The 26183-nt window shown below is 53.0% G+C and overlaps 2 protein-coding genes across 4 annotated transcripts; one reads left to right on the top strand and one right to left on the bottom strand.

Moving 5' to 3' along the window:
- Positions 1 to 4157: 4157 nt before the first annotated feature.
- Positions 4158 to 18656, bottom strand: Emc8 (ER membrane protein complex subunit 8). 2 transcript variants are annotated; one of them, XR_607079.3, is made up of 5 exons: positions 18299 to 18656; positions 9962 to 10038; positions 5331 to 5400; positions 4867 to 4957; positions 4158 to 4641 (listed from the first exon to the last, which is right to left on the bottom strand). XR_607079.3 is itself a non-coding variant. In XM_008827891.3 (5 exons), exons 1-5 carry the CDS (start codon positions 18512 to 18514, stop codon positions 4482 to 4484), a joined length of 618 nt encoding a protein of 205 aa, XP_008826113.1. In that variant the 5' UTR covers positions 18515 to 18656; the 3' UTR covers positions 4158 to 4481. The 2 variants fall into 2 exon arrangements, 1 of the variants encoding a protein (XP_008826113.1); XM_008827891.3 differs by having other exon boundaries at positions 4867 to 4961.
- Positions 18657 to 18695: 39 nt separating this feature from the next.
- On the top strand, positions 18696 to 25197 carry LOC103729818. 2 transcript variants are annotated; one of them, XM_008827889.3, is made up of 5 exons: positions 18696 to 18832; positions 20236 to 20309; positions 23610 to 23777; positions 24089 to 24220; positions 24973 to 25197. In XM_008827889.3, the coding sequence occupies exons 2-5, from the start codon at positions 20237 to 20239 to the stop codon at positions 25104 to 25106; spliced, it is 507 nt and encodes a 168-aa protein (XP_008826111.1). In that variant the 5' UTR covers positions 18696 to 18832; position 20236; the 3' UTR covers positions 25107 to 25197. The 2 variants fall into 2 exon arrangements, with proteins under 2 accessions (XP_008826111.1, XP_029416874.1); XM_029561014.1 differs by having other exon boundaries at positions 18774 to 18837.
- The last annotated feature ends 986 nt before the right edge of the window (positions 25198 to 26183 follow it).

Here is a 26183-nt window from a genome sequence, read left to right as displayed (position 1 = left end):
ACTAAAGAAGGAGACAGTTCAACAAGAACCATGAACCCAGCTGTGCAGGCTTGGGCCCCTGCAGTCGGTGAATCTTAGTTCTCTAGGCTGGAGGCAGCATCACCTGCAATTCTTTTTCTTCTTTTTTACCTTGCCAGGTCCCCAGCCATGGGCACCGAGCCTTCCAGCCCTGCTTGGGGAAATACCAGGCAGTACAGTTATTCTCAAGGAGCTAGTGCTCTGACCACTGAGTCTTTATTAATTGGGGGGGACGACGACACGGCCGAACTGCAGTAATGTTGGTTTCTTTCTGATTGCTTACACTGATTTTGTAGTAGAGAAGGGCCTGGGTTGTGGAGAAAGGTGTGGTCTTGGTTTTTCTTTTGCGGTACTGGGTCCCACACTTAGGGTCCTGTATAAGCCAAACAGGCAGCTGGGGCTCATCCGACACGCCCTGGACCAGCCGCTGTGGACCGGAGCTGTGTGCACCAGCCGACATGCTCTGAACCATCTCCAAATGCAGCGCTCCAGTCTGGTTTCCTGTTGCTGTGATAAAACTGCCCCAAACCAGCTTGGGGCCGAAAGGGTTTATGTGACTCACAGTCCATCGTTGAGGGGAGTCGGGGCAGGAACCGAGGCAGAGGCAGAGGCCACGGAGGATGCTGCTTCCTGGCTTGCTCCTCCCGGCTTGCTCAGCGACCTTTCTGCCCGGACCCAAGGTGGGCTGAGCGCTCCTGTAACAATCACCAATCAAGGAAACGCGCCACAGACGCCCCCCGGGCAGCTGGATGGAGGCATCAATGGAGGCTTGCTTTCCAGGTGACTCTGCTTGGTGTCGGGTTGACAGCGCTCATCTGCACAGGAGGCCAGGCCTGTGGGAGGCCCAGGAGTCTTCAGCCTCAGAAATACTCAGCTCCCGCCCAGGTGGATGGGGCAGGACCTGGGGTGTCGCTGGGTCCCGAGGCTGGAGCAGAGCCGAGTGCGCCGCACTGCTGAAGGCTGATGGCTTCAGAGGGCAGGGGATCTGCCCATGGGTCTTGTGAGTATTCTGAAGGGCATTTCTTCACAGACCTGCTGTTATCTGGAATTTTCCCAGTCAGCATTAAGCACGGCCTGCTATTCCCCTTTACAAGACAACGCAGCAGGAGCCAAGGGCGCCCCATCCGGGGTCAAGGCCAGGCTGGGCCTGCACGAGTCACTGCCTGGAAAGAAGCGGCCACAGAGAAGAGTTCCTGGTCACCCTGAAGCTGTGCTGGGTCACTACACTGGCAGCTCTCCAGGAAGCTGACCCTTTGGAAAGAAGTCCAACGTGGCTTCCAGGAAATGGCACTTACTGGTGGAGGACATCACAGGTACCAGGGAGGGGCAGGAGCAGATACAAGGGGCGGAGAAAAGCCTGGTGGACTGCCCACTGCACAGACTGAGGCCTGGGTTCCATTTCCAGCACGGCACACACATACATATGAAAACACATGCACATATATACTCATACACACATGCACACTGTGTACACATACACACACACACTTTCGTCATCCCTTGAATTCTGAAGCATACAAATTCATACCTGTGTCTTCTGGGTAACAATATTTCCTCCCACTGAACTTTTTATTAAACTTGAGAAAAAACAGTCCAATGCTTGGGACATCTGGAGCTCTGACAGATGCCTCAAGGAATGCTAATCAGTAAGGAAAACATTTAGTCTCTTAATTTTTTTTTTTTTTTTTTGGTCTTTTTGAGACAGGGTCTCCCTGGCCTGGAACTTGCTATGTAGACCAGGCTGGCCTCGAACTCACAGATATCCGCCTGCCTCCGCCTCCCAAGTCCTGGAATTAAAGGCTTGGGTCTTTTTAACAATTTTTGAGACATGGTCTCACTGTGTAGCCCTGGCTAGCCAGGAACTCACTATGGAATGAAAGGATTGTGCTACCACACTGAACTCCTCCTCTTCTTCCCCCTCCTCTTCCTTCTCCATTAAAAAAATTGTGTATGAGTGTTTTGCCTGCATGTATGTAAGTGCACTGTGTGTGTGTGCAGTGCCTGTGGAGGTCAAAAGAGGGCATCAGAGTCCCTGGAACTGGAGTTACCAATGGGTGTTAGCCACCATGTGGATGCTGAGAACTGAACCCGGTACTCTGCAAGAGCAACCGGTGCTCCTAACTGCTGAGCCTCTTTCTAGTCCCCCAGCCTTAATTCAGTTCTGCTCTAAAATTGCTCCTGTGTAGGGAGTGCGATGCCCGAGGCCATAGAGCAGCCACTGTGCGGAGATACTTGGAGCGTCAGACTGGAAGGGCAGGGACCTATTTTCCTTAGAAGGCAAAAATCACAGAAGCAGATGTGGGAACTGGAGAAATCCCAGAGCACAGAAATAACAGGTTTCTCCAGACATCTGAAAATAAACTCCTAGAGTAAATAACTAATTATACAGACCCTTTTTTTGGTCTTTTGAGACAGGGTCTCCCTGTAGCCCCAGCTGGCCTGGAACTCACTATGTAGATCCGCCTGCCTCTGCCTCCCGAGTGCTGGGATTAAAAGTGTGCACCTTTAATCAGCTGGTCTTTTAAATATACAGACTTTTAAAAACTACATTTCTCTGTGTGTGTGTGTGTGTGTACGTTTCAGTGCATGTGTGGAGGTCAGAGGACGACTTGTAAGAGTCAGTTCTCTCCCTCCACCCTGTGGGTCCTGGGACTGGAACACAGGTCGTCAGCTTGGCAGCAGGTACCTTTACCTGCTGAGCCCTCTTGCTGACCCTTCAAACACTTTCTACTTTAGTTTAAAACACCAACCCCGACTTGAAATTAAATTACCCAAGTTCCTTTCTATCCTAAGCATCTAATTTCACTAGAATAAGCAAAGTCAGCTTTCCCAAAGCACATGGCTTTGCTGTTTACAGTTGTGGCCTATTTTTCCCACATTAATTCCTTTTTTCCCCACATTAATCCCCCCCCCCCCCTTCATACTGTCTCATTCTGGCCTCACGCTGGCCTAGAACTCACTACATAGCGTAGGCCAGCCTTAAACTTGTGGCAGTCCTCCTGCTTCAGCCTGCTGAGCACTGGGATTTAAGGTGTATACCACGTTGCACACAGTACCCTTAAATCTTAACGGCAACTGTGATCAGAAATCATAATTAGTAGATACTGTAGTGATAGCAACGTCCATGGAGGCTGGTGAAGCACATGTGTGAGGCCCTAGGTTTCCCCAGGACAACCAAATCTTCCAGAGTGCTTTGTGTACAGCTGACACAAACATACTTCCCCATTCAGATTTCAGAATTAGCTAAGAATATTTTGATCAAGGTTTTTTTTATGATGACAAATTCTCACCTCTAGGCTGGCCTGAAACTCTCTTTGATGTCAACCTGCCTCAAATGTGTGCTCCCTCTGCTGTAACCTCCCAGTCGTAAGATTCCAAGTGTGGATCACACCAGAGTGTGAGTGTGGGTCTGGTGGCTCTGTGTTCCTACTCTCTGACCTGGGAGATGGGGGAGCCGAGAGAGGGAGTCTCAGCAGGGCTGAGCCAGGTGAAGACTTAGGAGAGCTGCTCTTGCAGAGGACCTGGGTTCAGTTCCCAGCACCACATGGTGGCTAACGACCATCTGACACCCTCTTCTGACCTTTGTGGGTATTGCATGACACGGGTGCACTTACATACACCCAATACACTCGTACACATAAAAGTTCACATGAAAAGGAAATAATGCAAACCAGAAGGCGCCATGTTCCTAAGATGGGCAGAATGCTCTGTCAAGTGTTCCAGGCATGAGTCTCATTGCTTTGGACAACTTGGGGACACTGAGGCTTTTCTGCTTATTTTGAGTACCAAAGCAGCTTTTATTTAAAGACTGAGATGAGACTCTGTGAGCGGGGCACGGACCAGGTGAGTGCGGTCTGCCCCGCCCGGGGAACCGCTCACAGCCAGACGGCTTCCTTCCCTCCCCTCGGACACAGGACACAGGTCTGCTCCCACTAACCCATGTTTGTGTTCACCCCACGATGAGGTTTCTCAGGCAACTGCTGGTTATTCCCATGGCAGCTGGGGTGGCTCTGAGCTGCCTGTGATGCAGTATGGCTCCTGGCCAACAGCAGCTCGGTCTCTTGGGTGGTGGCTCCTGCAGTTTCAGACTCTGGACACCTGGAGGCTGGCTGAGCCGGGGAAAGTCACAACACGTGGGAGAAAGACCTGGACTTTTTTAATAGTTTGTAAGATTTGGAAAGTAATTCTCCCCAGATTATAAAAGGTTAGTTAAAACTGTTTAATAGGAACAACCCCGGATAAGCAGAAATAGCTTTGATTTGGAGGGCTGGAGGAACACAGGACTAAGGACCGAGGGGCTGAGCCTCCTCCACAGCCTGGCCCTGAAGGAGGTGGGCAGTCCCCAGCTTCTGAGGCTCAGCAGCTGGCTCACAGCTTCCCGCTAGGCTGTGTAGCAGCACACGGTCCATTCGGTCTCCCTTTAAAAACAGGTTTCTTCTCTGCAGGGGAGGCCAGCAGCTGGTCTAGCACAGGTGCAAGACTGCCTTGTTGATCTCAGGGTTCGTCCAGTCGTTCCGAATATCATCCAGGTGGTTATCGAAGTCCACCAGCATCTCGTAGGAGCGGCTGTCTAGGAGCGATGCCGAGATCCTCTGTGCCTCTGGCCAGTCCTCACAGTAGTCACTGTGGTGCAGACAACCACGTCACACCTGCCCGAGACAACTCGGGGCAGCCAGTAGGGACAGGATGGGCCACACACCAGGATACCAGGATGGACCCACATAGATGGGAGGGTCCCCTCCAAATGGGACGCTGGGGCTGGAGGCACACAGCCGCAGCACTGTGCGATCAGAAACCACGAGCCAAACCCAGGTTCCCGTCCCATGACAGCCCGACCCCCCCACTCACTGATGTGGGTCTCGGCACCGCCACCTGTTCTCGTGATGCTCGTACACGTGGATGGTGGGTGCTACGCAGTCCACCGTGAACTTGGTGTTGTCTACCTGAGGTGGGGCGTGAGAAGTGTGAGGACAGGGCTGAGGAGGGCACAAGATCTTCCTGGGCCCCATGGCGCAGTGGCAGGGTACTCTTGACAGCCAGAGAGATCTTGGCTGAGGGAAAGCAGGCGAGCGTGAAGGGCTTCCTGATGTCCTCCCTCGCTCCTACAAGTCTATACCAGGCCTGTTCCCACCCAAGGCCACACGGGCTCTTCTTTTGGTCCTCACACTGCTGGGCTGCCCCAGGGTTCTGGGTTCAGCATGGCTGGGGAGGGGCTGAGAACTTGCCTCCATAACAGGTTCCCAGGGCTGCTGGAGCTAAAGAGCCCCTCCCCCGACCGTGCTGCACCTGGGCTGCAGCATGAGGTGACTCACCATGATGAGTGCAGTGTCGCTGAAGCCCTCGGCAATCCTGGAGGCCACCTTCTCTGCCACCTGGTTTGGGCTACAGGGAAGGACCTGTGAGTTTACCACGTTCTGGGTAAGCCATCACTGTCGCACGGGGGCTGGAGACAGGGGTCAGTTTCCAGCACCCACAGGATGGCTAACAACTATCCATAACCCCAGTTCCAGGATCTGACACCGTCTTCTGGTCTCTGTGGACATGGCACACATGGGTGCACTCAAATTTCTGTAGGCAAAACACTCATAAACTAAAAATAAACCCTGTCCCCATCAGTAGTTACCATCTGAATTAACAGAGCCAAAAAGTTATGTGAGTTGCCCCCGCTGAGCTGAACTGAGAGCCCCTGAATACCACCCGGTCCGTGTGGTACCCTGCCCATAGTGGGCCCTTGTAGATCGGACCCTGGGGACATCTTCTGACAGGGAAGGGTCACCTGAGGCATTTGGAGAATCTGCAGAGGGTGCTGGTGGCCAGGCCTGGCTGGAGCCCAAACTGGCCGGGTGCCTGCTACCCAAGTGCGTTGTCTGCTGTACTAGTCAGAAGAGGCCCAGGGCCACTGGCAACCAAGTCACCTTTGAGACCACTTAAAAAAAAAATTATTTTTACTTTATGTGTATACGTGTATTGCCAGCATATAGGAATGTGCAGTGTCGTGCAATGCCTGCGGAGGACAGAAGAGGCTGTCGGATCCCCTGGAACTGGAGTTTCGGACAGTTGTTAGCTGCCATGTAGGTGCTGGGATTCGAACCTGGGTCCTGTACAAGAACAGCCAGTGTTCTTAACCACTGAGCCATCTCTCCAACCCTGAGATCACTTTTTTAAGAGAAGTCATTTCTGCCCTCCCCTCTGCTGTGAGCTTCGCTGTGGGCTCTGGTTCTGGTGCCACCCAGCTGCACGAATGCCTTCCCTGTCTGTGGACAGAGCTGATGACAGCAGCTCCCACATGCTCGGCTGTCCCCATCCCTCAAGCCTACTGTTAATGGGCTTCCTCCAGCCCCTATGCCCACCTGCCCACTGTGGCCTTCGCTCTGGCCTTTTCTCTGAGCTGACACCCAACGCTGGAGCTTCAGCTCTGCCTTCAAATCTGTTATCAATCTCTTTAATGTGGGGGGGCATTTAACTGGCTTCCTCCAGCCAACACCCAGCCTGCCCCTTCCATCCTACATGCTTTTTATTTTAAAGACAGTCTTGATCAGCCCAATTTGGTCTTGAACTGCCAATCCTGCCTCTATCTCCTGAATGCTGGGATTGGATTCCAGGTGTGCACCACCATGCCTGGCTCCCAGCCGCCTTTCTCAAGCTTTTTCAATGAGTGGCCTCTTGCTGCATGTTGTCACCAGTCTATCGGCTGCCCACTCTGCGCTGTAGACCAGCATCTCAGCCTTCTAATCTAGTGGTCCAGTAACCGCCATCCCATCACAAGCCTCCTGGACGAAGCCCAACACATCTGGAGGGGCTGGTGCAGCTCTGGCCCCTCTGACCGGAGGCTGCTGTGTTCCTTACTCCTTGCCCCCAACCCCTTGCTGCCTGCTTGGTCCAGGCTGTCAGTGCAGGCTTGGGCTTCCATAGCTGCTTCCTAACTGGCCTCACTCTGGCTCTTGTCCTGTGTCCACCCTTTAGGTCAGTCTCCCTAAGACAGAACTGCGGTGTCTGCTGTAGCTCAGACCTACAGACACTGCTCTCCACTGCTGTGGACAAAGGTGCTTGCTGAATTCCTTCTTGTCTCTTAATGCCCGGAAAACATGCCACCCTCTGTGAAAGGAAGCCACCAGTCAGGGCCACTTCTCTCCAAGCTCTGGAGTCCATGTCTGTAATGCTCCAACAGGGAGGCCTTGGCACACAGCGTTTCCCACCCGCACCTCATCAATTCAGTTTCAGCTGTTGAAGGGGCTGAGCCACACCCATATTTTAATCATTGTATAATACATTTACTATTCAGTCTGTTGAAGGAAACACCACAGAGGCTGGGGATGCAGCTCAGTGGTGAGAGATCTGTCTAGCATGCCCAAGGCCTGGGTCTGCTCCTCAGTACTGTGAATCAAATACTCTTTACAAAAGCAAACTATTGGGGCTGGAGAGATGGCTCAGCGGTTAAGAGCACTGACTGCCCTTGCAGAGGACCCGGGTTCGGTTCCCAGCACCCACATGGCGGCTACGAACCGTCCTTAACTCCAGTTCCAGGGGAATCCGAAGCCCTCTTCTGACCTCCGCGGCATTGCACGACATGGGTGCAATCACATACATGCAGGCAATACACTCATACACATAAAATAATATATAAAATATTAAAAAAATTTACATGGCTATTCTCTTTTCATCTTAAAAACTGAAAATGAAGTGATGCATGAGGCTGGGGATTTAGTCCAGGGGTAGAGCACTTGCCTAGCAAGCACAGAGTCCTGGGTTCAATCCCAGCACTGCCTCAGACAAACTGATCAGTAAGCCTGCACTGTGATGTGAAGGAAGATCAAACACAAGAGAGAAGGGCAGGTTTTCCTGCTGGAAGCAAACAGAGCTTAGAGTCAATACGAGCTGGTCCCCGGCCAAAAGGAAGACCACGTTTCACAAAGCTGACCAGGAGCCAGGAGTGCAGATCCCTGCAGCTCTGCTGGGCAAGGCTGGGAGCAGTAAGAGCAGACCCCCGACTCCACTTTCTGCTGCTAACCGCAGCTCATCAGATGCCACCAACTCTGGCCGCCTGTGCAGGTCCACTACTCAGCCCTGGCATGGGGTGGGCTGGTGTGTGCTGAGCACCTGCTGTGGAGAGTCCAGGAGCTTCTTCTAGGCAGCTTCAATGAACACACAAGGAGGCGAGGGAGTCCAGATCATTCAGGAAAAACAGAAACTCCCATTCAGGGTGCCCAGGAAGTCTAATTTAAAATGATACTTCAAAGCTGGGCATGGGGGCTCACGCCTGTTAATCCTAGCACTCAAGAGACTGAGGCAAAGGAGTGCTGAGGGTTTGAGGTTAGCCTAGGCTACACAGAAGTTCCAGGCCAAACTGGAGACCGTCTTTAAATGGGGTTAATGCTCTATGCATATGTACACACGTGAGTCCGAGAGAAACTAAAATATGTAGGTATGAGCTGTCAAAGCACCTGACGGCCACCCACTGCTCATTCTCACATCAGAATGACTCCTAAACATGCGGCTGTGACACCCACACTCAGATCAGCTGCTCAGAACAGGATGGGCACCTGAAGTCAGGGACCACCCTGCTAAACCCCCTTGACAGCTGCAGGCCAGGTGTTCATATGAGCACCGACTTTACAAGTGTTAAGAGTTAGTCCAGGCTAGCCCTCCTCCCTGCTGCAGCCACAGGATCCAGGGTGCTTTGGGGATCCACAACAACTCTTCCTTACCACCCCCCGCCCCCACCGCATGTGGTGCGCCCTGTCTACCGTGTCTCTTAGGATGGGTGATCCCTGGTCCTCACACCTGTCCACTCTTAAGGAATTTGCACAGTGCTCTGCACCCAGCTTCCCCCACAGTGATTTTCATGTAGAGGTGGTCTTGTGACAAGCGCTGTCACCCGCACAAAGTGGGCACATGAAACTGGACAGTAGAACTCATAAGGTTAGCAGGAGCCATGCCGACAGACGAGAAACAAGCACCACTGAGGGCTGGAAGCAGATGGAGCAGGACAAGCAGAGGCTGGCCTTGCTGGCGGCCACCTCCCTCACTTCCTGCTTGCCAGGCCTCTAAGGATGAAACGGCACAACTCTGAGCACCCCGAGGCTCATCAGTGGCAGCAATGGTGGGTCACTGGCCACTATGTTACTTTCAGGACAGCTCCCGAGACAGCACTCATCCATGCCATGTGGCCACTGGGGCCCTCGCACACTGGGGTCTGACGGCTCCGTCTGCTCCCAGAAAGAGACCCTTACAGTGCAGGTGATGGCCGGGTTTCCAGCCAGCTTCAGCTGAGAAAGCAGCTGGAGGCCAGCAGAGGGTATGGAAGAACAGCAGAGCCAGCTGAGCTGCACTCTTCCTGAGCCGTCTGCTGGCTGCTGCCGTGTTCTGCTGCTGGAGGCGGACTTCTTTACCAGCTTCCCCACGGGCCGGAGGGCCAAGAGACGGAGGGAATGGCTGCCGTCAAAAACGGCATGGGCTCTACATGAAGCTCTGAGTTCTTTTACCTGGGCTTGGCTGGTGGGAATAGCCCCCCCTGAGCTCTGTACACCACCCAGACCTAAGGGGCCTCTGCTCTGTTCTTGGGACCCAGACTGACACAAGACAGACAAAGGACTGAGGCCGCTCAGGAACTCAGGGGTGGGCCCAGGGCCTGGAGTGGCAGAGACGTTTTCACAGTGGTACTGTCCTAAAAGCAGCAAACCCAAAGCCATTTTACTCACCCAAAAGAGAGCCGCTTTGTCCTACGCAGCCCTAGTTTGGGAGTGGGAGGCAGCAAGCAGAGGGCTCCCTCCCGGACAACAGAGGAGCCTCGACCAGAACAGTGTGGAAGGTGACGTTCAAATTTCCCTCACTTGGACATCAGGCCAGTTGTCCCCACACACATAAAGCAGTGGGCGAAGGGGCAAGAGCATTCAGCAACAGGATGTGCCGTCTCAGCCCCAGCCCAGGGTCTGCACCCACATACCTGGCGTCTCTCACTCGCTCGTTAGCTTGGTAATATCCGGCGATCACATAACTGTTATCTTTGCACCATGAGTCAATCTGGAAGAGGAACACAGTTGGGAAGAAAAGATGACACCAGGCTCTGTGACCACAGGAGCCCCCACCACAATCGGGGACAAGCCATTTAAATAGCCCTGTACCCTCCCCAGACCACAATGAAATGGGAGCTAAGACATACAGATGGGCACAGCCCAAGAAGGGCTCCCAGACAGGCCTTATGGATGCACTGATGGGTGGTGCTGTTTGGTGTCAGGAAGATCATGTTAAGTCTTCTTTTATACACAGTACATGGGCATTCTGGGGCTTGAGAAACCTTAAGATGGCTTAAACCAGGGCTGCCAGGCTTTCACACTGTGACATACACTGTCATCTCTGAACATGTTGGCCTACAGTCATGCACATGACCAAACGGTCTCAAAGCAGACCCCTGGAGTATGTAGTCAAGTGGGATCTCAATCTCTTCTTCAAAGTCTTTACTGATGGCTCCGTATCCCTAGGAATGTACCACGTGACCCCAAGTCAGGGTGGGTACCCAGCGGCCAGGCCCTGGGGCAGGGACGGGGCAGGCAGGGCTTCCAGCTACCTCTAGCTGCAAAGCTGTGCTGCTCCGAATGCTCCCTGCAGGCCTAGCCACCACTGAACACAAGAGGCCACCTGGAACTAGAAAGATGGCTCAGCAGTTAAGAGCACTGGCTACTCTCGCAAAGGACTTGGGTTTGGTTCCCAGCATCTACATGGTGACTAACAACCACCTGTAACTCCAGCTTCAGGGACTCTGGCTCCTCTTCTGGTCTCTGAGGACACCTACATACATGTGGCATACACAAAGACACACACATGAGTAAAAATAAAACTTAAAGGGGCTGGAGAGATGACTGAGTGGTTAAGAGCTTTGGCTGCTCTTACAGAGAACCCAGGTTCTAATCCTAGCACCTACAGGGCAGCTAACAACTGTCCATAATTCCAGTTCCAGGGGATCCAATGCGCTCTTCTGGCTTCTGCAAGCATTGCATGACCAACATTGGTGCACTTACACATGCAGGCTAAACACTCACACATAAAATAAAAATAAGTAAGTAAAACAAAAAACCCTTAAAAAATAGGCAGTTCCTCTGGGCCCTTGGATCTTTTTTTCTTTTTCTTTTTGGTCTTTTTGAGACAGGGTCTCTCTGTAGCCCCAGCTGTCCTGGAACTCGCTATGTAGACCAGGCTGGCCTTGAACTCACAGAGATCTGCCTGACTCTGCCTCCTGAGTGCGTGTGCCACCACACCCAGCTTCTTATTTATTTTTAAAGTATTTTATTTATTTTTATTTTATGTGTATGTATTGCTTGCATGTGTGTAAGTGCACCTGTGTCATGCAATGCCTGCGGAGGTCAGAAGAGGGTGTTGGATCCTCTGGAACTGGTGTTATGGACAGTTGTTAGCTGCCATGTGGGTGCTGGGATTTGAACCTGGGTCTTCTGCAAGAACATTTAATGTTTTTAACTACTGAGCCATCTTTCCAGCCCCCCCCCCCAATCTCTTATTCTGAGTCCTATATTAAAGGAAACAAACTGATAATTGGTTTTGTTTTGTTTTTGCGGCAAATTAACTGGTTAATACTGTGAGGCGGGTACAGTGGCATGCATTTGTGGTCTTGGTATTTGGGGCTGTGGCAGAAGGATCTAGTTTGTGGTCAGTCTGGGCTGTCATACCAAGACTTTGTCTTAAAAGAGCAAAACAAAAGCGTGTGTGTTTAAAACCTGCATTTCCCTGGCCTGGTTCAGGCCTCGGTCTCCTTCATGACTCAAAGCAGACATTAAGACAGTTCTGATCCGGGTCCTTGGCTCATACTTGGTCAGAATAGTTCTGATTTCCTAAGACCTTGAGAATTACCATATTGGGTCAAAAATTACAGCTCATAAAAATACTGATCACCCACCCAAATTGAGGTTACGTCCCCAATTATTTATAATGGCTCCATCACCAAGTCTGCGCACACCTGCTAATCACATTTGTCTCTCTCCTCTTAGGGGAACAATGCTAGAAACCATTCCAGCCTCAAGTTTCTTTCCCCTCCCCAAACAGTTAAGAGGGCCTCCCTCTAAATTTGGGATTTGGCCATTCTCCCTGAACTCAAACCCGTGTGATTCTCTGGTCTTTGGTGTAGAGCCCCCAGCTCTGCTTCGAATTGAAGCTGGGATCTTGAGTGTCCTTGCTGGAGGTGACCCCCGCCTCTGTCCAGCTCTTAGGGAGGAGGGCTGCCCGTATTTCAGGGTCACTCTGGCTTCCACTTAGTTTCCTACCTCTATTGAAACAAGTTACCCCAACATAGGTGGCTTCAATCAATACTAATTTTTTTTTTTGGTCTTTTTGAGACAGGGTCTCCCTGCAGTCCCAGCTGTTCTGGAACTCACTATGTAGACCAGGCTGGCCTTGAACTCAGAGAGATTGGTCTGCCTCTGCCTCCTGAGTACTGGGATTAAAGGCATGCGCTACCATGCCTGGCAAATCAATTTAATCTTTAACTTACAGATGTGGATTCTACAATGGGGTGGGGCTGGCTCCTTCCATGGGCCCTGGGCCCGTTCTCTCACCTGGGTCCTGGGCCTTCAGCCCCTCACCGGACCTGCTTTCATTCTCCTGCCTCTTCCCTTCCTCATTTAAGGACCCTTGTGCTTCCTCTGGTCCTATACAGGACTCAGGATTGTCTCTCCACAGCACAGGCAGCTGACCACAGCTTGTGCTCATGTTTGCCCCTTGGACAACTGTGCTCCCTGCTGGCACCTGACCACCCCAGCAGTCTGCAGTTTAATCTGACTCTGAAGCCAAAGGCTCAGGACACACATGTCCCAAAACACATTCTATCACCCTGAACTTGTCTCCAGAGCACAGACAGCACCTGACACCGAGGTGGAGTCCTGTGACAAAGCGACACACACTTCAACCTATGCTGGGTCTGCTGAGGATAAAGACCTAGTGAAGGTTCCAGGCACCCAGCCAAACTCCAGCAGCAGGAGCGTCAGGACCCTGGGAACCTCTGGACATCCATGGAAAGCTGCATTTATATAAGTAAGCCAGGCCACAAAGACACAGGCTTGGCTTACTGTGTGTGCACATGTGTGCAAATGCATGTGCCACGGTGTGCATATGGAGGTCAGAGGACAACTTGTCAGAGCCGGTTCTCTCCCTCCTGGGTTCTAGGAACCGAACTCAGATTTGTCAGGCTTGGGAACAAGCAGCTTCACCCGTGGACCTATCGCACAGGCTTGGCTCCAGGACCTGCTAAGTGACTTACACGAAAACCCAGTGAAGTCACGGGTGCTTAGGATGCACAGTCTCTCCACCAATTGAGGAAGACTCCACCCTGCCACGAGTTCAGTCAGGGTGAACATGCTTTGAGGAGAGGGAACTAGGCATAGGTGAGAGGCCTGGGTGAGCGAGATCCTGGAAGAAGCTGGCTGTGTGGCTGGGTGAGAGGGGCAGGCAGGCCTCGGACTCCTGCAGGAAGCCCAACAGGCTCGTGCATGAAGAGCTGGGGTGGATTGATGTGGCTGTCCACAAAAGTCGATCTCCTTTCCCAAGGGGCCAAGACAAAGCACAAGCCAGAATCTGGCCTCTGCTCCTGACGGACGTGTTTCCACGTCCCAGCCCCGCTGTATGAAAACCCACGCCTCTCGTGAAAACCAAAGGAAGACACAAACTCAACAACGTCCACGCCTGTGTCACGTGTCAGTGCAGCAGGTGACTGGCACGGACACCTCAGGGGGTTTCAACTCTCATGGGGGGGAAGGACAAAGCTTTCACCTGGGCATGAACCTGCCTCCCTCTGTTCGATGCCCTTTGGGTGTGTTCTGTGCCAGTGCCAGAGGTCTACTGAATGCACCAAGGCCAACAAATTCATTCCTGTTAGGCCCTGTACATGGGACTCCTCTCCATCTGTTAGAGGGAGATGTGCCTAGCAATAGGGTCTAGGGGCTGGCTGTGGGAGGAAGCATGAAGCAGGCCACGTGGAGGAGCAGAAAGCAGCTGGCCTGAAACCACATCGCGGGGACAGGCGGACGGCAGACTAAGAAAGTCCTCTGCAGAGCTGCTCAGCGGCAGCAGAGATCAAGGCATGGGGAAAGGACAGAGAGGGCTTAGAGAAGCAGGTTTATGCTAATTTCCCACCACCCTTTTATGGGTCTGAGCTATTAGGAATAATTCCTTTACTATCTACATCAAAGGGCTGTGAGGGTAGGTAGGTTAAGAGGCATAAGCCCTTAACCGAATGGAAAGCACCCAGAAAGCATGTTTTAAAAAGGGAATACTCTAATAGGAAGCCCTCCACAGAAGAGTGCTGCTGGGCCGAGGATGGAACCATACTAAGGAATGGACAGCCAGTCCTTCCCACACTCAGAAATAGTTCCAGCAGGAATTCCTTGAAAAGCAAGAGCCACAGGGCGGGGCCTCCCTGACTTGGCTGCAGGGACTTAGCTGCCCTGTTAAAACTCATCTTCCGAAGTGGTATCTTGATAGGTCCTGGCTCTAAAGCTGAGCTCCTCCATGGCCCTCAGTGTAAAACCCATTTAGTCACAAAGTGATGTCAGGGCTGGAGAGATGGTTCAGGGGTTAAGGGCACTGGCTGCTCTTGAGGGTTCGGTTCCCAGCATTCACATGGTGGCTAACAACTGTAACTCCAGTTCCAAGAGATCTGATGCCCTCCAGTTCCAAGGGCTCTGTGGGCATTGCACACACATGGTGCACCTACATACATTGCGGTAAAACATTCATACACATTAAGAAAAATACCAATTAAAAAAAATACCAATTTAGGGGCTGGAGAGCTGGCTTAGTGGTTAAGAGCACTGGCTGCTCTTGCAGAGGAGCCAGGTTTAATTCCCAGGACCCACATGGTGGCTAACAACCATCTGTAACTCAAATTCCAGGGGATCTGATGCCTTCTTCTGACCTCTGTGGGCACTGCACAACACAGGTGCACTTACACACATACAGGCAATACACTCATATACGTTAAAAGAAAAAATACAAATTCAGGCCAGGCATGGTGGTACACACCTTTAATCTGAGCACTTGGGAGGCAGAGGTAGGTGGATCTCTTTGAGTTCAAGGTCAGCCTGGTCTACATAGTTCCAGGTCATCTGGAGCTACAGGGAGATCTTGTCTCAAAAAAGTCAAAAAAGAAAACAAATTTAAGAAACTTAATTGCAGTAAGGGTTGGTGAGATGGCTCAGCGGGTTGGGACACCCACTGTCAAGTCTGATGACCTGAGTTCTAACCTCAGGATCCACATAGTGGAAGGAAGGAGGGAACCAATTCCTGAAAGCTGTCCTCTGACCTCCCCAGGCAAGCTCTGGAATCTGTCCCCCATACAAATAAATAAAAGCAATCAAAATGATAAACCTAACTGTGGTAAATGATTTCTGCATGAACTCCAGCTGTGCATTTTTCTTGGTAACTTAAAAAACCCATGTCATGCAATGCCTCCCTGGAACTGGGTTATGGACGGTCGTTAGCTGCCATGTGGGTGCTGGGTCCTCTGGAAGAGCAGCCAGTGCTCTTAGCTGAGCCAGATCTCCAGCCCCTCTGTAGTTTTCTTCATCTGTTGGCACCCATCACCTGTCATCTTTGTCAAGTGCTGAGCCCATGTGTATCCCAGGGTTCTGATGAACTTAAGAAATGACCCTTATAAACCAGCACTGCTCAGCAAAGACAAAAGGAGCTACTGCTCTCCATTGCAGAGAAGCTGCAGCTCGGGGTCCAATGTGGACCTGACGCTGAGCAGGAGCTGAGCGGCTCTTGGGAAAGCAGAGTGTGATGGGGGTGGGGGGCCCAGAATGGGGCCCCTCCACTCTCAGCCCAGTAGTGCTGCCTGATTCTTGAATCCAGGCCCTCTCTTTCCCCCAGGAGGTGATTTGGGAGGCAGCCCTGCTCCCTGGGGAAATTCAGGAAAGGAGGGTTAGTATGCTAATTCTTCTAGCGCACTCATAGAGTAAGTGAGCGTAATGTAGATATTCCAGGCAAGGCTGGCTTCAAGCTCCTAAGCGTGGGATCTTCCCTCACCCCTCTGGACGTTCTTCAGCGGCCCTGTGACTTCTCCCTCCACCCACCGCATAAGAGCCAGCTTCCTGGCCATGCAGCATCCCTAGGCCATGTGACCAGCTCTCAAGGCTTCAGATTACGGGAAGCTCTGCCTCTTCTGGATGTCCGCCTCCAGTCCAGACCCACCTTTTGACTCTCAGCACCAGGACTTCGTCCCAACACGACATGACACTGTCCTTTACTTTCTGCTACGGCCCCTGAACAAGTCAGACCACTGAGCTCCCAGCACAAATGCCAGAAATTCAGGCCCTTCCTAGGACCTGTCCACAGTGATGAGCAATGAGATCTGTGGACTGTCCACCCCCAGGCTTGATCCACCCTACCCAGCACGCACTCGGTTCACCACCTGCGAGTCAGTCTTGTTTCAAATACATGCCTCGTCCTCTGCAGCAGCCTGCAGGTACCACTTTATAAGACCTGAATTCTGATGAGCCCCCCCTCACCTTTCGGGGAGCAATAAAGTACCCCATCTCTGTTCCTACACCCTTATGTCCCACCCTCTACCTCTCCGCAAACACTGCCCTGCACTGCTCCAATCACTGTTTCTGTAATCTCTGCATGTGCTGGTCCCTCTGGCCTGAACACTGTCCCACACTCACCCTGGGTGACAGGGGCTGGCCCACTACCTGAGTGCCTTTTCCTCCGGGCCGCCTACCTACCCTACACCCCAGCCTGGATTAGCTCACCTTTGCACTTTGTCCTTAACCTCACCAGAAGTGGTTATTCTTTAGTACTGTGCCATTGGCTGGCTGCAAGGTCAAGTTCAAGCCATGGCTGCAGGTCACGCTCAGACCCCAACAATCCTGCCTAAATGCTACCAGGGAAGGCAGCTGCCTGCCAAGTGGAAACACTCCAGACCAGCCTCCCTGCAATTCCCTTGCTATCAGAACCATTAAGACAGCGGCCTAAAGAGTCTCCGGGGATGCTCCAGGCACCGGGCACACTTCTTTAGGAATTAAAATAGGTGAGTTTATAAATACTACCCACTTACCTACCTCCTGCCCAGAAAGGATATGAAAAATACCACGGTTACGCCATTTAACTTTAAGACACTCAAAGAGTGCCTGGTGGTATACCTTAGAGCATTTGCCCAAAGGCCCTTGTTGTTGGCCAAGAATTTACTTCGGTGTCATAGTAACTGAGAAATGGGTAGGCAGGCATGGTGGTTCCAGGGCTCAGGATGCTGAGGCAGGAGTGCTGGGAACTGAGGCCAACCTGGGCTATACAGCAAGACCTGGTCTCAAGAAAACCAAAGGAGATGGATTCATTTACTTGGTGGGGCGCTGAGATGGGATGCCTTCTCACCTGCACTTCTACAAACTTGCCTTTGGCCTTGAGGCTCATTCTTCGATGAAAACGAGGCTGTGCCTGAGCACGGATGGTCCTGTGAGGCCATAGCTTACTTCAACTTGTAACAAGTTGGTGAATTTATAATTAAAAAATAAATTTATTATTTAAAACTTTACATTATCAGTGTATTGCATGCATGCATGCACCCACGCTATGAAATGCAGAAGAGGGCGTTGGATTCCCTGGTGCCGGGAATTGAACCCGGGGCCTGCACACACAGAAACGCACTGGACAGAAGATACATCTGTTCCTTCTTTTCTCCTGCATTTGTTAATTTACTTATTTTTGGTCTTTTTGAGACAGGGTCTCCCTGTAGCCCCAGCTGTCCTGGAAATCACTATGTAGACCAGGCTGGCCTTGAACTCACAGATCTGCCTGCCTCCGCCTCAGGAGTGCTGGGATTAAAGGTGCGCCCACACTCACCACCACGCCCGCCTGTCTCCAGTAATTTTAAGACAGGGTCTCCTGTAGCCCAGCCTGGCCTGGAACTCACCATGTAGTTCAGGTTGGCCTCCGCCTGTCTCTGACTCCTGAGAGCCGGGATTAAAGGCTGGCACCACACGCCCCACCTCCCTCACCCCTGTATGTTTGAGACAAGGTCTCCTGTAGCCCAGGCTGGCCTCAAATTCACTAGATAGCTGAGGCTGGCTCCCTGCTCCTCCTCCCTCCACTAGGTTTACACGCATGCACACCACGACGAGTTTCTGGCTTCCTGGCCTCACGGAAGCCCCGGGGCCATGCACGACACTCGCCGCCATCCCTCGGGGTACAGACTCGCCCTGCAACTGCAAACCTCGAGCGGAGACCCAGGCCCCTGGCAGGAGGACCAGGGCAGGGCGTCCAGGCCCCGGCGTGTCCCGCTTACCAGGGTTAGCGCCACCTCCAGCATGGGCGCCAGGGCCAGCGTGCCGTGGAAGAGCGGGATGCAGTCCACGAAGAGCGTGTGCGCGGCCGCCGGGTGCTCCCTGCGCGGCTTCTGCTTCTCGGCCACCAGCAGCCCGTTGACCGCGCAGTGCGGGTACTTGGCGCCGTGCAGCACCATCTTGCAGTAGGCCTGGGTGGTCAGCTTCACGCCGGGCATACTGAGCCCGCGCGGACGCCAGAACGGCCGGGAGCCGACGCCTGCAGCCGCCGCACCAGCCGCCCTCAACCCGGCTCCCGCCCGGCGCCCGCCCGCACGTCGTAAATCGCCGCCGCCAGGGCCCGCCGGAAAGCAGCGCCTCGCGGCCTTTTGCGACGTTCGCGGCCTCCTCGGCCGGCCGGACGCGGGCGGGGCTCGCTTCATCCCATCGTGCTCCGCGGCAGGGTGTCGCGCTTCCGCTGCGGGCTCGCTCTTCCGGTTGTAAGCTGCCGGGGCGCAGAGGGCGGTCGCGGCGGTCGTCAGGGACAGCGGCGGCAGGTGAGGTGCGGGAAGGCAAGGCAAGGCGGCGGAGGGCGGTGGGGCCGGAGCCGAGGACCGAGCCGAGCGCCGAGCGCCAGACGAGAGCCGAGCAGCCGAGTAGCCGCCGAGCGCCGAGCTACCGAGTGGTCCGCGTCCTCGGCCTGTGTCGCGGGCGCAGCGGGCCCGGGGCGCGGTGACATTGAGGCGGCCGTGGGGTTCCGGGCTGCGGACTGAGCGCGAACTCGGGTCCGGGGCTCTGGCCAGCCCGGGCCGCGCGTGACCTTGGGGCGTCCGCTGACGCGCGGCCCGGGCATCCCTGTCAGGTCTGCGGGCCTGCAGGACGACGGTCCTCCGTGGGAAGATGACGGTCCGCGGTCCTCTCTGGGGGGGCGACGGTCCTCCGTGGGGGCCTGGTGACAGTGGTACAGGTTCCCGCAGGGCTTGGAATCCGGCCACCGCCGGCTGCAACCGTCTCCGTCTCTGGTTTGTCCCAGCCTCTGCGCACATGGGTTTTTAAAATAAATATCCATGTGCGTGTGATTTGTGGTCATACCACGGCCACCGCACCCCAGTGGTCGAAGTCTTTCCCTTACTCTTTTTTTTTTTTTTTTTTTTTTTCCTGTCTTTAAGACATGGCCACTGTAGCCCCAGCTGACCTGGATCTCAGAGATCCACCTGCCTCTGCTTCCCGAGTGCGGGGTTAAGGTGTGCACTGCCACCCTGGGCCCGCTACTTGACTTTTATCTTGTTTTATGTGTGTGAGTGCATTGCTTGGGCTTGTATGTAGGTGACATGTGTCTTGCAATGTTCATGGAGGTCAGAAAAGGGTGTCAGATCCACTGGAGTTGTGGTTAGTTGTTAGCTGCCATGTGCGTGCTGGCAATTGAACCCAGGTCCTCTGAAAGAGCACCCAGTTCTCTTAACTGCTCAGCCATCTCTCCAGACTCTGCTTGGTTTTTAAGAAGACCAGTTTTACAATAATTGGCCCAAAGAATATGTTTCTCACTCTGTGTGTGTATTGGTTTGATATCATGAAGCACCTGGGAGGTAGAGGCCAGCCTGGGCTACCTGGTGAGGCACTGTCTCAGGAAACCTAATGAAGGGGATGGAGAGACAGCTCAGTGGTGGAGGACCCAGTTCTTCCCAGCATCCTCATCACAGACTAACAACTGTCTTATGACTCTACTTCCAGGGGATTTGATGCCCTCTTCTGACTGCCACCGGTATTGCACAACCCTGGTGCATGTATAACATAACACGCAGGCAAAACATAAAAATAAAAAAGAAATAAACCTAATGAAGTTAGGCTAAATGTCATTTAAGGTTGGGATGAGTGAATTCATTTACTTCCAAAAAGACTTCTCATTAGTAGGTGTTCGCCAGCGTTGTTAGCACTGTATGTTTGTCTTTCTGTCTTTCAGAATGTTGGCTACCAGGGCACTTAGCCTAATTGGCAAGCGAGCCATTTCCACCTCCGCGTGTGTTCGAGCGCATGGTAAGTGGGACTTTCACTTAAATAGGCTGAGATAGTGACTTTGTTCCTGCTCTATATCAGGCCCTGGGTTGGGCTTTTGTTTTTTGAGACAGGGTCTCCCTGTGGCCCCAGCTGGCCTGGAACTCCCTGTGTAGACCAGGTTGACCTCAAACTCACAGAGATTCACTTGCCTCTGCACGCCCAGCTAGTGCTGGGGTTTTAGACAGAGATGCATGCCAGCTGGGTCCTGCAGGGATTTTAGGGAGAGACCAGTACTGGAGCAGGGCCTTTGGCTCGGAGGAGGAGGCTGCAGGTCTGTCAGGGTTAGTCCAGGTCTTTGCTGCAGTTCTTTGTCGATGTTCCACACTTGCTCTTTTTGCCTCTCCCAAGATGGCTTCTCTATTCCTGACTTGTTCTGTCCAGCTCCCAACCCCGCAGCCTCTCCATCTACACTATAAAGACCCTGGAAGCAAAGCTCTGGGCTTGTGCCTGAGCCAGGTTTGAACCCCATTTCTGTCATGACTAGTTTCGATGTTTGAGATTCTTTCCTCTCCTGAAGAGGTTGCTTAAGAAAATTCGAAGAGTTTTGTGTTCTGCTTTCGCTTCCTCGGATGCCCGGCAAAAACGCGGGGTGCAAAAGCCTACACTTCACAACTTACTGCAGTATCCCCGCCCACACGTGAATACACACACACACACACACACACACACATACACACACACACACACACACACACACGTCAGTTCTGTGCCTTCAGCTTTGCATTTATGGGTCATGTTTATGCCAGGCACTTTAGGCCCTGGGGATAAAGAGGGAGCGGTGGAGCTTTCCAGGGGAGGAGGCAGTGTGGACAGGGTTGGCTGCGTTGAGGTAGCGTGTAGACAGTGCTGGCCCCAGAGCAGGACTGATGAGCCTGACGCAGGGCTTTGCGAAGAGGCTTAGAGGCTTTGCCCCTGAAGGATCAGTAGGGTGAAGTGCAGCCCTTGGGCGGTGGTTGAAAAGAGCCATGTCCATGTCCCTCGAGGCCAGATCGTCAGCACTGCGATTTCTGACTTCTCAGTGAAGCCATCTTTCAGTCATCGGTAGAGTGCTGATGTGTTCCACGACACTAGTCAGTCACAAGGCCACATTTCCAGCTTGGCTTGACTGTCATCTTCTTGATTTTTTTGGGTTTGGTCTGGTCAGCAGATGAAGAACTGTAGTCTGGGGTCTTAAGTTCTAGGAACCACATGTGCCCAGTTCCAGGGTCTAGGAACCACACATGACTAGCAAGTTCCTCAAGTGTAGGGCAGTGTGGAGCTCCAGCTAATGCAAAACCTTAGCTTTTCTCTCCCCTTTTTAAAAAAGGAAGGTTGGTGTGGGAGCCTCTGCTTTCTCATTCCTGGAGACCAGAGCCTGGAGATCACCTAGGGGATAAACCGGTCTGCAGTACTGCATTTTATGGCTGGTGTGCTGTAAGACCATGGGAGTTTACAGCTTTTTAATAACTTTATGAGCGTAGCTCACATAACACATTTACTCAAATTGTACACATTCCATTGTTTGTATATTCCCTGTGCCATTAGCACCAGGTTAATTGATTCTAGAACATTCTCAATTTACATTTAATGGTATAGAGTGTGTGTGTGTGTGTGTGGGGGTGCTATTGAACTTGGTAAGAATTTTCAGTATGCAGCTCTTTTTTTGGAGACAGGGCCTCCCTGTAGCCCCAGCTGGCCTGGATTCGCTGTGGAGACCAGGCTGGCCTCGAACTCACAGAGATCTGCCTGCCTCTGCCTCCCGAGTGCTGGGATTAAAGGAGTGCACCATCATGCCCGGCTATCGTTTTTTTTTTTTGGTCAATTTTTCTGTATTTTGAGTGTTACTCTGTGTAGTGCCTTCAGGCTTCCAATGTGAGATCTTCCTGCCTCAGCCTCCAAATGTCAGAAGATGTTAGAAAATGTTAGATGAGGCTTGACAGGAGCAGACTGTTATTTGTTAAGAACAGTGAGGTGGCACCTGAGGCACAGTTGGTGGGCTGCTTATCAGGGCTGGGGGATGGGAAAGGGAGGGGTGGGCAGCGTTTGGAAGCTGAGACAGTAGGAGCTGACATGTGTTTTTCCCCAGATTACTTATTTTTATTTTATGTGTTAAGAGTGTATCGCCTGCATGTATGTAATTGCACCTGTGTCTTGCAATGCCCATGGAGGTCAGAGAGAGTATTGGATCCCCTGGAACTGGAGTTACATACAAATGGTTGTTAGCCACCATGTAGTGCTGGGAATTGAACCCAGGTCCTCTGCAAGAGCAGCCAGTGCTCTTAACAGGCCGAGTCAAGTCACTTTCCAGCCTCAATCTATCTGAAGTTTACTTAACCCAGCCTGGGCCCCTTTGAAGTCTAGGCATTTGTCCTTTAAGTCCTGTAGGGGTGAGGTTGAGCCTAGGAATTTAGGCTCACTGCTTGCCTGCCTGCTAAGAAATGTCTCCAAGGATCTTTGGAGAACCACAGCTCTGCCTGGGGCTTACAGGTGTGTTGATAACTTGGACGTTTAGCTGTGGCTGAGTTCCCTGAAGCAGAGCCGCTGTGCTGGCTCCACTCTGCAGCCAGTAAGGTGGAGTACGGGAAATGCTCAGAGGCTCTGCCTCCTTTCCTGCTTCTGAGTTCTGTCCTGGTTTGTGGGACACACAGGCCCTCGCTCATTCTGAGGCGGTGGAGCACAAGAGCTCTCCAGCACTCACTGCTGCCTGTTCGAACAGTCATATTCATGAGCGCACACAAAAGTGGTTTACGTTTCCCAGAACTAACTTGCTCTGTTTCTTACTGAACACACAGTTCTGCCATGTGGGTCACTTGTTCCTGGGAGTGTCAGGATCAGCTTCCAGCCACGAACATGTCTACTTGTGACCTGCATGTGTCAGGTCTGCTTTGCTTCCACTGCAGGAAGGTTCATTTGTCCTACTGCTGCCTAGAGCCAGCTCCAGTGAGCAGTAGGTACTCGGTAAACCCTTGACAGATGAATGACTGCTGGCTCTGAGGTGCCCTTGTCCAAGGCCAGCCCAGGTTCTGTGGGTCACAGTGATCCCGGTTTCTATGCAGAAGCTGCCTTTCCTTCTGAGTTTCCTGTTCTTGTTAGCTTGTGTCCCTGAGGTTGGGCCTTCCTCTAGTCCAGCTGCCTGTCCAGGTGATGAACCCTCAGCTCTGGCCCCCCTCCCCTCATGACTAAACCCTGCTGGTTTGGTTTGCTGGATCAAGTGCTTCCACCTGACTGTTGTTGCCCCTGTGTCACCTTCTGCCTGGACTCCCACCCACATGGTTTTCAGATTGATCCAATGTGTTTTAGGGAGTGTGGTGAAGAGTGAAGACTACTCTCTCCCTGTTTATGTTGACCGGCGTGACTACCCCTTGCCTGATGTGGCCCACATCAAGCTGCTATCTGCCAGCCAGAAGGCCTTGAAGGAGAAGGAGAAGACAGACTGGAACAGCCTGACCAGGGATGAGAAAGTCCAGTGTAGGTATCCCAGTAATATGCAGGCAAATCCAGTAGTGTGGGCATGTGGAGGGGAGATGCCCCTGCTAGGCCAGCTGACCCCTGATGGGTCTGGGTGCTTAGCATTTGGGAGGAGCAGGGTATGGAGATGTACCTTCAGGTGTGTGCGGGAGGATAAGCCATTCACTGAGGAGACAACAGCCCTCAGGCTATCCAGAGTCTGTCTGCCCTGAGCTGGTGAGGGTGAGCACTCTGGCTTAGCCTGCTCTGGCCCTGGGTGGGTTGCTTTGGGAAGCAGGCTGTGTCCCCTGCACATGGCTCTTTCTGCCCAGTGTACCGCATCCAGTTTAATGAGAGCTTCGCTGAGATGAACAGGGGCACCAACGAGTGGAAGACAGTCGTGGGCATGGCCATGTTCTTCATCGGCTTCACCGCCATTATTCTGGTCTGGGAGAAGCGCTATGGTGAGTGGAGGAGGGGGAGATGCGGCGGCCAGGAAGTGTCAGCCTTGGTGCTGCGGGGTCCTTGCACTTCAGAACCTGGGAGAGGGACCTCTGTCCAGGGTTTGACCAGGCTAGTCCTCAGATCTGGGCTGCTGCAGTTATGGGGGCTAAGTTTGTAAACTAGAGCCTGATGTGTTCATGGCCACCCATCTCATGACAGCAAGGTGGGCCTCTTTGCACACCCCGTGTTCAGCTGTACTGGATCTGCTCAGTCACGTGTCCACAGTGGCCCTGGTGCTGTATCCAGCAGGCCTCATTGCCGAGTGGCTGTCTGGCTGCTGCTCAGCAGTTGGGCTTCGGGGTCTTTCCCTTCCTTTTGGATGTCAGGCCCGTCCTGTGCTGCTTCCAGGTGCCGTCTGTCCAGGTCAGATAGCTTTGCAGTCTGAGCAGGTACATGGCTGCACGAGCGTGGCTGCAGAGGGTACAGAACCGGCCTGGGAGCATTGCCCCTGACGGTGCTGTGCAGCCTGCAGACCTACCTCTCCCAGATGGCTGGGAAGTCACTCCGCTCCGCTTAGCGATCTCCTCAGACCTTTAACGAGCAGAGGTATAGTTCTGAAACCTCGGCTGTTAGCGCCCTGGATTAAAGTACATGTGTGTGTGGAGTTGAGCCCGTGGCTGTGCTGACCGGAGGTGTGTGTGTGTCCTGAGCCTTGTGAGGCTTGGGTCGGTCACCGGGAGAGCACAGTTCTCACAGTTGTTTTGTGCCGCAGTGTACGGCCCCGTCCCACATACCTTTGATCAAGACTGGGTGGCCATGCAGACGAAGCGGATGCTCGACATGAAGTCCAACCCCATCCAGGGCTTCTCCGCCAAGTGGGACTACGACAAGAACCAGTGGAAGTGAGTGCTGCTCGCCAGCTGCTTCCCCCACCGATGTCCTGGAAACCACTATGTCCAGCAGTCCGTGCGCTGCTAATAAACGGCCGTTTCCATGACTCCTTCGTGCCTCGTTCTTTGGTGATGACTAAGTCAGCATCGTTTGAGGGGCTGGGTTTCTTTCCAGGAGGTACCTCCGCTCTAAATGTCTATTCCTGTGAAGAATGTGTGCGTGTGTATCGCATGTGTGTGGAAGTCACAGAAAGCTTTGTGTGTTCTCCATGTTTGTGTGGGCTCTGTGGGTCAAGTTCAGGCTGTCAGACCTGCACTGAACCATCTGCTGGCTGTGTAAATAGGTTTTGAAGGAATATTGAGTTGTCATGGGGACGCTGTAAAAATTGATGACAGAGTGACTCCTATGTGGGACATTTTGAATTGTGACACATTTTTACGTGAGTAAATATGGTAGCCTCTGGGCCATCCCTTGACATGGTCACCTTGGATGGTGGTGACCACCAGGCCATGCAGGGCAGGCCAGATTCAAACAGCCGGCTAGGCATGGCTGCATGCTAATCCTGTCACTAAGAAGGCAGAGAAGTGGCAGGACTGCAGCGAGATGGAGACCAGCAGGGCTGCCCTGACGCACTGTGGTGCAAAACTAGATGGTGAGGAAATCGTGCTGGGCTGCAGCTCAGTGCTGCCTGCCCAGCGTGGCAGAGGGCCTGCGTTCCATGCTGGGCTGCGGAGCAGGCAGCAGAACAGAGCTGATGGGCCCTGGAGAACCCAGTCTGCCGCCTTGTCCCAGCCAGGCGGCAGACGTCCCCCTGGGAACAGAGTGGATTCCTGGGCACAGTGACCTGAGGATGGGCGGCTATTCCCTGGGGGCCCCCAGTCCAGATTTGTGGCAGGGCCACACTGTCTAAGGTGGCCTTAGAGAAACCCAGCTGGGCCACAGTAGGGTCATTGGCCCAAGAAGTCTGACCAGAAGTTCCTGGGAGGCTCGAGTTCACCCAGCACGACGTCCCCAGTTGGAGTTCTTCCTGCCACCTAGAAACCCTCCTTCCCTGCTCTCAGAATGCCTCCCTGGAAGGGGAAATGCCAGGCT

The sequence above is a fragment of the Nannospalax galili genome, unplaced genomic scaffold (genome assembly GCF_000622305.1).
Source record: "Nannospalax galili isolate Female #2095 unplaced genomic scaffold, S.galili_v1.0 scaffold933, whole genome shotgun sequence".
Lineage (NCBI taxonomy): Eukaryota > Metazoa > Chordata > Mammalia > Rodentia > Spalacidae > Nannospalax > Nannospalax galili.
Note: the sequence above shows the minus strand (reverse complement) of the source record. Positions and strands in the feature narration are given on the sequence as shown.

Excerpts from the sequence above, each read along its gene's own strand:
- Emc8 (XM_008827891.3), bottom strand. The coding sequence starts at position 18,514 with ATGCCCGGCGTGAAGCTGACCACCCAGGCCTACTGCAAGATGGTGCTG. Across the intron at positions 5,401-9,961 it reads GAGCGAGTGAGAGACGCCAG|CCCAAACCAGGTGGCAGAGA; the intron begins GTATGTGGGTGC and ends CCTTCCCTGTAG. Across the intron at positions 4,962-5,330 it reads GCGACACTGCACTCATCATG|GTAGACAACACCAAGTTCAC; the intron begins GTGAGTCACCTC and ends GCCCCACCTCAG.
- LOC103729818 (XM_008827889.3), top strand. The coding sequence starts at position 20,237 with ATGTTGGCTACCAGGGCACTTAGCCTAATTGGCAAGCGAGCCATTTCC. Across the intron at positions 20,310-23,609 it reads CGCGTGTGTTCGAGCGCATG|GGAGTGTGGTGAAGAGTGAA; the intron begins GTAAGTGGGACT and ends AATGTGTTTTAG. Across the intron at positions 23,778-24,088 it reads CAGGGATGAGAAAGTCCAGT|TGTACCGCATCCAGTTTAAT; the intron begins GTAGGTATCCCA and ends CTTTCTGCCCAG.